The sequence below is a fragment of the Arvicanthis niloticus genome, chromosome 3 (assembly GCF_011762505.2).
Source record: "Arvicanthis niloticus isolate mArvNil1 chromosome 3, mArvNil1.pat.X, whole genome shotgun sequence".
NCBI lineage: Eukaryota > Metazoa > Chordata > Mammalia > Rodentia > Muridae > Arvicanthis > Arvicanthis niloticus.
Window position 1 is genome coordinate 74,873,940 of NC_047660.1, and position 13,622 is coordinate 74,887,561.

At 42.4% G+C, this 13,622-nt stretch overlaps 1 protein-coding gene across 2 annotated transcripts in view; it reads left to right on the forward strand.

The window, feature by feature from the left end:
* Window positions 1-321: 321 nt before the first annotated feature.
* Samd8 (sterile alpha motif domain containing 8) overlaps window positions 322-13,622 on the forward strand; it is a 41,695-nt gene continuing 28,394 nt past the window's right edge. The window contains exon 1 of one of the 2 annotated variants that reach the window (XM_034497736.2): window positions 322-650. In XM_034497736.2, coding sequence (XP_034353627.1) covers window positions 615-650 — 36 coding nt within the window. In that variant the 5' untranslated portion in view covers window positions 322-614. The remainder of the gene's footprint in view (window positions 651-13,622) is intronic. The other variant, XM_034497735.2, reaches the window with a different exon arrangement.

Here is a 13,622-nt window from a genome sequence, read left to right on the forward strand (position 1 = left end):
TCCCGGCACTCGGGAGACTGAAGCAGGAGAATCTCTGTGAGTTTGAGGTCAGCCTGGTCTACAGAGAGAGCTAAAGCTACACACAGAAGAACCTTGTCTCGAAAAACACCAACGGGAAAAAAAATCAATAAATGATGCTATTTGAGGACTGACTGAGAAGGGCTAGTCCCTTCAAAGGACTCAGAAACGCCTCTTCCTAGGCTGCAACCCCAGTTAACAATCCGTAGGCCCTCTCTTATCTTCATTAAAACCCTTTATGCTTCGGCATGACGCATGCGCTCTCGCCCTCCCCTTACTTTTTTTTTTCCTCCCCTCTCTTCCGGTTTTGAACACGCCCCCTCCCCGTAGCGCCCCGCCTCCCGAAGCAGTTCCGGTTCGGCTGGCCGCTGCTGGCGGCACGGCTCCGACGGGGCCGGAGCGATGCCCGCTCGTAGCCGAGCCGGCTCCCGCCTGCGCTCCGGCTCCCTGCCCCGGCCTTCGCGTCTGCCTCTCCAGACGCTGTGCTCCGCCTACGCGCCGAGGACCCCCGACTCCGACGGCGCCTTAGACACCGGCTCCGAGCTGGGTCCCGGCAGCCAGGCTCCCACCGCGGAGGTGAGCGGGCGCCGAGGCTGATGAGAGGGGAGATTGGGGGGCGCCTGCATCCAAGGGTGAGTGCAGAGCCGGGGGTGCTAAGGGTCGCGGGGAGACGGTTGGGGGAGGCAGGGGAGGCCGCTTTGGAATGGAATCTGGAGGAAACCAGGGGGTTGAGCTGACCCGCGGGCAACGAGGGACGAGGCGCAGGGGCTGGGCCCTTGCTACCCAGCTAGTGAAGAAGGGACGTGCAAGAGGGGTCTCCGGAATCCGGACCCGGAGGAGGAGGAGGTGCCCTGGGTTGTGGCCATAGAGAAGAGGGATAGGAAGAGCTGGCCCCGGGCCGCCTGTAACCCGCATGAGGGCTAGGCAGCCAGGTGGGGACTGACAGCCACCTGACTCGGTGGGAAGGGTGGCTGCCTTGGCAGTGCCGGAGTTAGGGTTGGCTGGAACGAGGGAGGTGCTGTGGGGTGGGGAGTCGCTTGGCCTAAAGGTTAGAGAGGAAAAGTCCAGGGACAAAAAAGGAGCCCTTGGGGGATCTAATTTAGGGCCTTGGCTTTTTTACAGGTAAGTGTCTTTCAAGGTGTCCAAGATCTCTGGGTAGTGGATGAGGGCTTTGGGGCTTGCCCGTTTGTGATCCTTTTAAGAAGCTAGATTGCGAGGGCCGGGTATACATCGCTGCTTCTCGCACAGGGACTGGGGGAGGCGATTAGAGAGAGGAAGTGATGTTCGAAGAGGGTAGTGATTTGTGAAAATAAAGATGTCACTCAGATTTCTTCTGACGCGAATGGTTTCTTCTTTGTGCTTCGTTCTTAAGGTTCAGATGTCAGGCAAGTTTAAGTCTTTAATACATTACCTTTAAAATTTAAAAAATTAAACTTGCAAGGGGAATTTGGACGCTTGGATTTTACAGATAATTCAGTGCTAATTGTTAATACTTGAATACAGCTTGGGTTGACCCGCATATTGGCCACAGGGTGGAAATAGGGTCCTTGGAAATTCTTGGGTTAAGAGGGCATTTAAGACAAGAAGTGAAACCACCCATAGTCCAGAAACCTACAAGATCTTAACTCGAGGATTGGGGGGTTGGGATTACCTCGTAAAAAATTTGAGGGGTAATTTTAACAGCTTTTTCAGGATCGGTATCTTGCTATTTAGCAGGTTTTTCTCATGAATGGATTTTTTTCCTATAGTGCTTTAGAAACATAAAGGTAGTAAGGGGCGGTTATGGTTGGCAGCTGACAAAAGGAACGGGTAAGCACACAGGTGCTTTTTCTAGAAGATGTAGTACCAAAGCTGTAACTCTGCTGTAACTCTCAGGAAAGTATTGATCTCAAAACTTTGTGTTGATATAAATGAGACATGGTAACATGACAAAGGCCCAGTGAGACAACAGCAGCTTATCAGATAGGCTTGCCTACCTTGTTGGGCATTTCAGAACCAACCTCTAATTACTTTCTACTTTAAACAAGCCTCTACTGCTTAATCCTCACAAGACATCATTTACTGATTGCAACAAGCTTTTGCCTTCGTTCCTGTGAATGGACCTTAATATCAGACCAGCAAATGCTCAGTGGATGATAGCTCCCTCCAAGAACAGGAAATTCTTTTGCTCTTCTGAGGCTGTCAGAAGGTAGAGTTCTCTAGTAAAGATGAATTTTAGATGAAGGATTTTATGTAGCATTACTGTTTATGTTTCTGCTTTCCCTGACCGGCTGGGAACCTTCTAAAGAACTTGTTTTTGTATTATCTCTGATCTTTTTCTTTTTTTGGAAGCAATCTCGGTGTGTAACACAGGCTAACCTTTAACTCAGGATTCACCTGGGTTAGCCTCCTGAGTATTTGGGTTACAGACATGCCCCACCTCACCCAGCCAAATTTATCTGAGTAAAAAAAAAAAAAAAAAATTTTTTTTTTTTTGTTTTTTCGAGACAGAACCCTGTGTAGCCCTGGCTGTCCTGGAACTCACTTTGTAGACCAGGCTGGCCTCGAACTCAGAAATCCACCTGCCTCTGCCTCTGCCTCCCAAGTGCTGGGATTAAAGGCGTGGGCCACCACTGCCCGGTGAGTAAAAATTTTGACATAGGAAAATTTACTGAAGTGGAATACAAGAATTATGCAAGGGTACCAGCCTAACATCATGAAACTAAAGAGAGGGACTGTTGGATGGAGTTATAAAATTAATGGGTAATGGTAATAAAATTAATGCCTAATGATGGCTGTTTTAATTTCCGCTTGTCAGTTCTCACAGCTGACTAATTGTAAAGAAAATGAATTTTACCGTAAAGCAGATACTGTAAGGCAGACAGCGCCTTCACAACTGCAGAGGCAGAATTGGCAGGGGCGGTTAGAGAAATGACTTCAGTAGCATTCTCCCCATTCTGCAGCGCTGCTGTTCATGCTGCACTGTTGCCTGTGAACACCTTGATTTTGATGTCAAGTCTTCAGTACTTTAAACTTGTGCTAACTGACATTGTCATTACTTTTCTCAGAGTTAGGGTTGAACAATTTTTGAGAAACTTGTTAAATCCAGATGTTCTAATGGATGCTGCTGTTATTTTGTCTTTGAAAAATGCTGTATTAGGCTGTAACTAAGTGTAGGCCATCTACATAGCACTCAGAAGGCTCTGGGTTCAATCCCAAGTAGTTAGAGGAGGAGAGCCCTATTAATTAGCTCGTTAAAAATCTTCTTAAGATTTTTGCTTAGAAGCCTGATGTAGTATATGCCATTTATTACTAGTTGTAACTAGCATGGCTATTAACATAAAAGATGTCTTTTCTGTCTTCTAATTTAATTTTAAAGGTTAACTAGTACATTTTCATGGTATGTACTAGATTATGAAGTTTTGGTCCAGATTATTCTGTTACATTGACTATATTTGGGGATATATTGTACAAAAACAAAGATTTTAATCTGGGCACGATGGTTTATACATGTAATCCTGGCACTCAGGACAAACTAAGAGGATCAGGAGTCAAGGCCATCCAAGCTCGTCCCTGTCTCAAAAGGGGGAGGGAAGTCAGACAAACTGTAGTTCAGTTGAGAGTTTTTTCCTAGTGTGCTCGAACTCTGAGTTCAATTGCCAGTAAAAAATAAAAATAAAAGACTTTACTTGTCAATATGTCAAACTGGCAGCCTGACTCAGAATCAAAGTTTTGTAGCTTCTGCTTACTTACTAGTGAACTGTGGCGTGTGTGGTTTTAGGTCAGGAATCTTGCACTAAGTTTCCCATTAAATTTTGCTTGCTATGTAAACACTTTTGGTGTAGCCAAGGCTATAAATTAGCCACTGTTGTCTGTCACATTTTTACTTTCTCTATGTGGATAGAACTAGGTACAACTCAATAGCAGTAGCTCTGATTTAAAGATCTGATGAAGTCAGACAAGATTTATGTTCCTTTAATATGCACAAGAACTCTTGAGTATGCTAGTCATGCTTGTCTCAGAATTGAGGTTCAGCCAAGAGGATGCTGATGAGACCCAGGGAGCAGGTGCGCGTCCCCGCTTTCAGCTGGTCAGAGGCGGTATTCAGGCACTGTAAGGCCACTACCAAGAAACTGAATTCCCGCTTTCAGCTGGTCAGAGGCGGTATTCAGGCACTGTAAGATCACCAAGAGACTGAAGTACTGAGGGGAGGAATTGCTTCTGCATCTCTGCAACTGCTTTGCAATGTTGAGTTCCTATGAAGTGTTTTAGAAACAAATGTCCTGAGCTTGCTAAGAAAAGTAAAATGTCTTTGGATAAATTTAGAGAAAAAGTTTTTATTTGCTCACTGAAAATGCTGCTATTTAGAATTTTACATATTTCAGATGGAGTGGGGAAAAGCTGGAGAGTCGAATGACTGTTACAGAGTCATTGGTCACGAAATTTAGACAGAAATGCCCGAAGTGTGCTGTAGCTTATAGGTTTTGCTTTTGCTTATGAATCTGAAAATTGGTGTAATTTGTGTTTGTTGTATGCATATTACATAGACTATATTAGATTAAATTGGAATCGGGCTTACTTTGTCTTGAGTGTGGTTTTTAAAAAATAATATTTATTTAATTACATTTACTGAATTATTGATTTATTATGAGAGGGAGTGTCAGGTGAACCATGGCACATGTGTAGAGGTCAAAAGGCAACTTGAATGATTAGTTCTCTCCATCCATCATGTGGTCCTAAGGATGGAATCTAGTTGTCAGATCTAGCAGCTGGCACCTTTGCCCACTGAACCACCTCACCAGTTCACATTGGTTTTGTTTGTTTGCTTTGGTTAATAAATATTATGAATTTTTCTTGAATAATTTGCAACAGAAATAAAACTAAATTTTCTAACAGGCATTTCCTGTTTTAGCACTCTCAGATTGTGTTTATAGTAGCTGGAGAATTATCACCTTACAAGTGGCATCGCAATCCCTATAAGAACCCAATCTCTGTAAGAGAACCCAGCCATACAAAAGAATAGTACTCTCGTTAGTTTGTTGTTCCAAAGAAAGCTAGCCATGTCAATGACCAACTCCAGCTTTCTCTCTTTTCGATGTGTCTCTGCCATATATGTATACAGTCAAGAACAGTGTAAAGAATGAGTCACATGTAAGAGGGCAGCAGTAAGACTGTAAATTATTCGTGTTTTCCCAAGTAATGTATGTGGAGCCAAAGCAGCAGCCTACCAATGTATGGATTGAAAAGGTGTGTGTATAGCACCTGGTGTGTTGGCCCACGCCTTTAGTCCCATCACTCAGGTGGCAGGAGTAGTTGGATCTCTGTGAATTTGAGGCCTGCTTTAGAAATTGAGTTCCCGAATCTCTAGGGCTGATACACAGATAAACCTTGTCTTAAACAACCAAAAGAAGAAAGAAAGAAAGAAAGAAAGAAAGAAAGAAAGAAAGAAAGAAAGAAAGAAAGAAAGCAAACAAACAAGTAAAGTATGTGGCCATTCTCTTTTTTTAAATGTTCGTTGTTCCTATTTCCCTAAGGAGAGTTTTCTTCAGGGCTAGGGATCCAGTTCAGGCCTTCTGCAAGTCAGTCAAGCATCCTGCCAGGAAAGTGGGACTTTTAAAGCCCTAGAATGTATTTGCCTTGTTTATTATTTCCTCAGTCTCTTCTCCCTAAGTGCCCTCCTTTGAAACAAGGTCTCCTCACACAGATGAGAATCTCTCTGGTACTAGAATTAAAGGCAGGCTCTGCCACACCCAGTCCTGGTCATAGTTTTTAGGACTCTTTGTTGGCCTGCCTTGAGATACGGTTTTCACTTTTTGAGCCTTTTTTCTTTTCTTTTTGTTTTGTTTGTTTTGAGACAGGGTTTCATTTCTCTGTGTAGACCTGGCTGTCCTGGAACTTGCTTTGTAGACCAGGCTGGCTTCAGAGATCCATCCGCCTCTGCTTCCCTAGCGCTGAGACTAAGGGCCTGTGCCAGGACTGATGTTTTTTATTCAACACCAGTTAGAAACAATAAAAAATTAAAAAAAAAACTTGTATTGGTTATCAAAACAGTAATTTTCCAAACACCATATTCTGTGTTTATAAATCAAATTTCTTCAGTTGTAAAATCGTTTATGGAAGTATTTCTCAGCCTTCCGAATGCTGTGACTCTAATAGTTCTCATGCTGTAGTGACCTCCAACCATAAAATTATTTCTGTTGCTACTTTGGAACTGTAATTTTGCTACTGTTATGAATCATAATGTAAATATCTGATATGCAGATGGTCTTGGCTGACCCCTGTGAAAAGTTCATTCGACACCCCTCCAGGTGTCAAAACCCACACCCCAGCAGTTGAGAACCCTGATTTAGGGTCATTTGATTGTATGGCTGTCACAGAATCTAAAGGTAAAGGCAGAATGCTTCATGTAGCTCCAGTTCAGTGTTTTAGAGGATTTTGTACACACAAAAAAATGTGTGCACATTTCCACAGACACACTTGAGAATCTTACAAGAAAAATTCATCAGGGTGAAGTTACATAGCTCAGTGGCAGAGCTCTTGGCTAGGGTGCTTGAGGTCCTAGATTTAGTCCCCAGGACTACAAACCAAGAAAAGAGCAAGCATATTTAGATAGCTGTAGTCACCATCTGAACATAGAAATTGATTTTTGTAAAACTGAGCAGATCAAGAGTAAGAGTTTGATTTTATTGATGTGTCTTCTCTATTCTAAAGATTGTCTAATGACAAATTAGAACCCATGTGGTCTCTTGTGTATTGATATAATTAAGCCTGATAGAGTTTTGTATGTTTTTCCTTAGGAGTGCCTGTCATTTTTTAGAAATTCCTGTTTCTTCCCAAGTGTACTTTAAGATGTCCACAACAACTAATTGTATAAATTCGTATTTTTATTTCAATTAAAAATGTTTCAGTAGTATGTATTTGTGAGGTATAGAGTGGTGATACAATGTATATTTACAGTTTATAATACTCAAATCAGCAAGTTAGCACTTGTATTTAAACTGTATTTGTGTGTGAGAGAGGTGGGGGAGAAGGCTGAGGCTGGTGCTGGATGTCTGCAGCCACTTCTTCGAGTTATAGTTTGAGATTGGATGGCTCACTAAGCACAGAGACAGGCTGGCTAGTGAGCTTAAAGAATTGTGCTGTCTCTGCCAGCCCACGCTGGGCTTACAGGCAAACACTGGGGTCTGTGTGTGGCTGTCTTCTGTGGGTGATCGGCAGCTCAACTTCCCCCATGCTCACGTGTCAAGTGTTGACTGCCTGAGCCGTCTTCCCAGTCCCTGTGGCTTTTAATATTAAAGATGTATTTAACTCAAAATGCACATTTTTAAGAGAGAGAGAGAGAGAGAGAGAGAGAGAGAGAGAGAGAGAGAGAGAGAGCGCTGTTTTGGGGGTGTGTTTGTAGGCTCCTGCATTTGTGATGTGTGCTCATGAAGCCACAGGATGAGTCTTACGCCCTGTTTTATCACTCTGCTGTTCTGCTGTGCTGGGCTTTTTTTTTTTTTTTTTCCCCTCCTTGGGTGAGTGTTTCAAGACAGGGTTTCTTTGTGTGCCCATCTTGGCTGTCCTGGAACTCACTCTGTAGACTAGGCTGGCATCAGACTCAGAGATCTACCTGTCTCTGCTTCCTGAGTGCTGGGTTAAAGGTGTGCGCTGCCACAGCCACTTGGTTCAGTATTGGGCTTTTTAGGGGGAGTGTTGAACTCAGGTCCTGATGTTTGCACAACAAGCATTCTTAACCCACTGAACCAGCTCCCAGTGTGATTTGTTTTAAAAATCAGATAAAGGTAATTAACATTTCTGTTTTCTTACTATTACAAGTATTATTTGGTGGCATGGAGCACCTCTCTTCTGATTGTTAATAAAATACATAATAGGTTAATATGAACTGTACTAATCCCATTCTGCTACCAAACACTTCCCCTTCCTCTTCACCTTCTTCTCTTCCTTATTTCTATTTTATTTTTTATATAATTATGTTTCTCCCTTTTCTGTCTTCCAAGCCATCCCATATACCTCTTTTTGAACTTGATGGCCTCTGCTTTCCTTGGTTGATCCTGCATGCATGTGTCTGTGTGTATATACACATTTCTAAATGTAACCCGCTCGGTCTGTATAATGCTGCTTGTATCTTCTTCCCTTTTGTTGCTGTGCTGGAGACTGAACTCAGGCCCTCCAGCAAGAAGCACCCTCCCTTTGAGCAACATTCCCAGCCCCAGAACTGTTACTTCTATCGGTCTATCTGTGTGGTTTTGGTGTACATATTAGCCAGCCTCCCTTCATCTCCTCTCCTCCCTTTTCTACAGCCATTGTGCTACATCAGTGTGGCTTCTTTTTGATTGTGAGAGAGAGAGAGAGAGAGAGAGAGAGAGAGAGACAGACAGAGACACGGAGAGAGACAGAGAGGAGAGAGAACAGACTGACTTTATGCCTGACTTACTGTACTTAATGTAATATCCTTTTGTCTATTTTAGTGAAAATGATTGAAATGTTTTATTTTTAAAAATATACCATTTTCATTCTTTGGAAATTTAATGTATGCATACAGTGTATTTTGGTGATATTCACCCCTCATTTCTCTCCATGACCCCTCCCAGACCTATTCCCACCATCCCAACCTCCTACCAATTTTGTACTTTTTTTTTTAAGTAGCAAGTCTTGGGCTGGAGGGATGGCTCAGTGGTTAAGAGCACTGATTGCTCTTCCATAGGTCCTGAGTTCAGTTCCCAGCAACCACATGGTGGCTCACGGTTAACAATCTGTAATGGGATCCGATGCCCTCTTCTGGTATGTCGCATATAAATAAAAATAAATAAATCTTTAAAAAAAAAAAAAAAGTAGCCAGTTTTCTAGTCCAATCTGTGCTGCCAGTATACTCCTGGGTGCTTTGGCCTATGGGGCCACACCCTTAAAAGACAGGCATCTCTTCCTTCCCTAGAAGCCATCATCTGTCAGTAACTTCTGTTTGGGATGCCACTTTCAAGCCTCTCCCTGCTTCATGCTGGAATATTCTGGCTTGATCTTGTGCAGGTTCTGTGAAGGGAACCACAGCTCTGTGAGTTCTTAAGTCTAGCAGTCCTGTGATAGCCAAAGGCAGTTGTGCTTTTGTCCTTCCAGACCTCTACCTCTTAATCCTTCCACCTCTTTCAAGATGGTCCCTGGGCCTTCTGGGGAGCAGGTTTGATATGTGGCTAAGCACGCCACAGTTTCTCTGCACTTTGACTAATTGTGAGGTGGTTGGTTGGTTTGTTTTAACTGCCATCCACTGCACAAAGAAAGATCTCTGATGAAGTCGGAGAGCTATGTATTTTATTTGAGAATCCCTCTTATGTCATCTAGACTAACCAGAGACTCCTGAGCTCTTGTAACCTCAACTTCACTGTAATTGGTTTTTGTTTGTTGTTTGGCTGAATTACATGTCTTTGTGATTCTCTTCATCTGTTGATGTGTTTGATGGTCATCTAAGTTGATTTTGTGTTTAAGCTTTCATAGTAAACTAAAGCGTGAGGGTCTGTCTTTGATATATTGATATCATTTCCACTGGCCATAGTGTTAATAAGATTTCTGTTACTTTAAGATTTCTGTAACTTTATTTGACTTGTGGTATCAGATAGTTTATGAATAGTTGGGCCTGTTGCTTTTTAATGTTTATAGAGGAAGTATATCATTGGTACTGCATGCCTGGAAAGAATGGAGCCTAGTAAGGAGGAGGTGGGTTCCACAGGCCACTCCTCCACCAGCCTAAAGTCTCCCCCCTGGGGCTTTTGGGAAGTGTTGCAGATAGGAAGTATAACAGATAACTTTTTTTTTCCAGTTTTGGAAAAAAAAAAAAAACATGTTTGACTTTTGCAGTTTACCTGTGCTGCTGGATAATAAATTCAGGGCACTGTACTTCTAAGCACATGCTTTATTTATAAGCCACACTCTCCACCTTTTACTACATTATTTATATACCTAAAAATATTTGGGAAAGGGGCATTTTTTTTAACATGAATGTTGGTTTTGGAAGACAAAGGTAGGCTTATTTCTGTACTCAGCTGTTCTCCAGCATGTCTCTTGGTTGGTTCCACATGCTTCTCTTTACTCCCTCAGTCTTTTTTTTTTTTAATTGGATTATTTATTTATTTATTTATTTATTTATTTATTTCAAGACAGGGTTTCTCTGTATAGCCCTGGCTGTCCTGGAACTCACTCTGTAGACCAGGCTGGCCTCAAACTCAGAAATCCGCCTGCCTCTGCCTCCCAAGTGCTGGGATTAAAGGCATGCGCCACCACGCCTGGCAACAGATAACTTCTTAAAAGTGGAGTTTTTAGAGATTTTGTTTTTTGAGACAAGGTGTTAGATAACCTGAGCTGCCTAGAACTCATCCTGTGACTGAAGATAACCTTGAACTCCTTGTCCTTCTGCATCTGCCTCCCGAGTGCTGAGATTATGCCACAACACATGGCTTACTTTTGGATTTTTGAGGCACCCTCATAGACTTTTTTTTGGTCCTGGAACTCAAGAGACCCACCTGCCTCTGCCTCCCAAGTGCTGAGATTAAAGGCGTTCACCTTCACCACCTTTATATAGTTCTTGATACTATGTAATTTATGTGCCCATCCTCACCGGTGTTTGTTAGTTTGGGGTTTTTGATAATAAATCATTACAGATGGAGTAGATTTCCAGTGATAGAGTTTGAGCCTAGGTCCTCTTACACATGACTAGTACAGTGCTATAGCCCTTGCCCAGTTCAACTTTGAGACAGAGTCATGATTTGCCCAAGCTGTTTTTGAAGTCACTCTGAAGCCCTAGGCACTTGAAACTCAAGGCAGATGTTGAGCTTTCCACCCTCCCATTTCAGTCTCCAAGTACTTGGGTTACAGTCAGCTGACTTCCTAATCATGCACTTTGTTGCTCACGTGACAAGGTAACAAACTGATTATTTTGGGTTTGTTACTAAGTTTTTTGAGGCATTTATAATATTCTGGATGTGACAACTTTGTTGGATAATAACTGTACAGGATTCCCCTGTTGTGTAAATTGTCTCAGCACTGTGTTGGTGGTTTCCTTTGCTATGGAAAGCATCTTCTTAGCTGCTACCGTCTCACTGTCTTTTGCTTTTGCTACCTGCATATACCTTTAAAAATGTTGGTAACATATACCTGTAATTACAGCACTCTGGAGGCAAAGACATGCAGAACTCTGAATTGGAGGCCAGCCTAGTTTTCCCACTAAGTTCCAGGACAGCCAGCGTTAAGAGATGCCCCCTAACCCCCACCCCCACCACCACACACTGTTGGTAAATGCTAGGGGTGTAGCTTGGAGGTACCAGTATATCTGAGGCCCTGGGTTTAAGCTGTAGCACTGAAAAGAATTTGTTTGTAAGTAATAATACTACTGTTGAACTACTTAACCTACATGTTATATTAAATGTTGTGTAGAATTTATTGGTTTACTTATTTGTATGTGTACCTACATGCCCCACACTATGGCATATGCCACAGCCTTCGTTTGCAGATCAGACGACAGCTTTCAGTTGTTGGTTCTCTCCTGGCATGTGGTTCTGGGGTGTCAAACTCAGATTTGTGACATCTGGCCAGCTCAGATGCAGCACTCTTAGTTTTTTGAAAAAGTTTCTCTATGTAGCCCTGGCTGTCTTGGACCTCACTCTGTAGTCCAGGCTGGTCTCAAACTCAGAGATGCACCTGCCTCTGCTTCACAAGTGCTGGGATTAAAGACCTGTACTGCCACTGCCACCACCACCACTACCTGGCTCAGAGGTACCACTCTTAACCATTGTTCTTTCTGACTTTTATATCAGATTCTGTTGGTGGCATGGTCTCTCAAATTTAGCTCCCTACCCTTAGTTCCTTCAACTGAGTGCATGCGAGTTTAGGTGCCTGTGGAGGCCAGAACGTCAGCTTTCCTGAAGCTGGAGTTACAGATGGTTAGAAGCCACCTGACTGGGTAATGGGAGCAGAATTCAGGTCCTGGAAGAACAGTGTATGCTGTGACACCAGCTCCTCTTACTTTTTTTTAAACTAAAAAAGGCATGCCATTTTCAGCTTTTAGGATAGTTTCCTTAAAGAAAAAAAGAACTTTTAAGCTTCTTCCTTTGAAATATTGATTTACAGGGAGTAGCAAACCCCTGTTTTGTTTTCAAAAAGTACAGACAGCCCATGTACTTGTGTCCACTTTCCTGCTGCAGTCGTATATTACAGAACTGTAGAACAGTATCAAACAGGAACCTGCCATTTTATCAAGAATAGATTCTTATAACCATTGTCCCAATCCCAGTAATGGACTGACTGTTCCTTCTCTGCCATATCTCTAATCCTTGGCAACAACTAATCAATTCCATTTATGTAATCTTGTCAGGTTGAAAGTGTTCCATCAGTTGAACCACACATTATGTGACATTTTGAGTCTGGCTTTCTTTCAAGTCTAATGCCCTTGAAATTCACCCAGGGTATTGAATATACAATAACTCATTCATTTTTATTACTGGGTTGTTGACATGGAACCTTTTAGTTTCTTGGACATTTCAGCTACTACAAAGAGTGCTGCTGTCATTTGTATGTAGGAGTTTGTGTCAGCACATGCTTTCATTTCCTTGGAGGAGATACTCAGGAGTCTAATTGCTGGGTTATATGGTTATATGGTAGGTATAGGTATAACTAGTCTTCACTGTGGCTTAAACTTTCTGATGTATTCTATACTGACCTATGTGAGATCCTGCCTCAAAAAGAAAGAAAAAGGCAGATGTTGTTAAGATGTGTTTTATTATTTTCAGTTGTGTATGTGACTGCATGCATCCGCACAAGTGTGTGTGGTGATTCTGGAGCCAGAGGCTTCAGATCACCTGGAGCTGGAATTTCTGAGCTTCCCAGTGTGGGTGCTGGGAACAGGACTTGGGTCTTTTGGAAGAAAAAGTGCTCTAAACTACTGAGCTGTATCTCCAGTCCCAAAGCCAAATGTTTTAATAAACACTTCATCTGGGTAGTTATACTAATCACCTTATCTATCGTCCAGGGTTTGTGTTTGTAACCAACCAGTGATCACCACAGCACAGTTGAGAACTACGCAAATCCAGAATGTAGGTGATGCCATAGAATTGTGCCAAACTGAACCCTATCTGTCCCCTGCCCATCCAAATAAGAGATGAATTATTCTGTATGGAAATGTGATAACTCAATGTACTTCATAGCTCTAGCCTCTAGCCTGAGATGAGAACAGATAGGGAAGACAATTGGGGGTATAAAACGGCTAGTTTTCTTAAGTGCTGTGATGGATAGTGTACATCTGTAAGCGATTGTCTTCCCTTCCTCTAACCCCATTTGGAATAAGGGCCTTGCTGAGACACAAACTTGTCTCAAACTCACAGTCTCTGACTTCTACATCCCAGGTACTGACCTGTAGGCATATGCCAGCCACCTTGGCCAGAGGAAGTTGTCATTATTGTAATATGTGTGCTAAAATGGTTTTATTTATTAAATGGTTTACCCTTATTTCACTCACTGAATAAATCTATAAATACATGTAAAAATACATGTGGAAAAAATGTTTGACTCTTGAATTTGAATTGTTGCATGCTAACTTCAAGTAGAACCTATTGTTTGAATTATATTTTTCTGCTCCTTGTTGT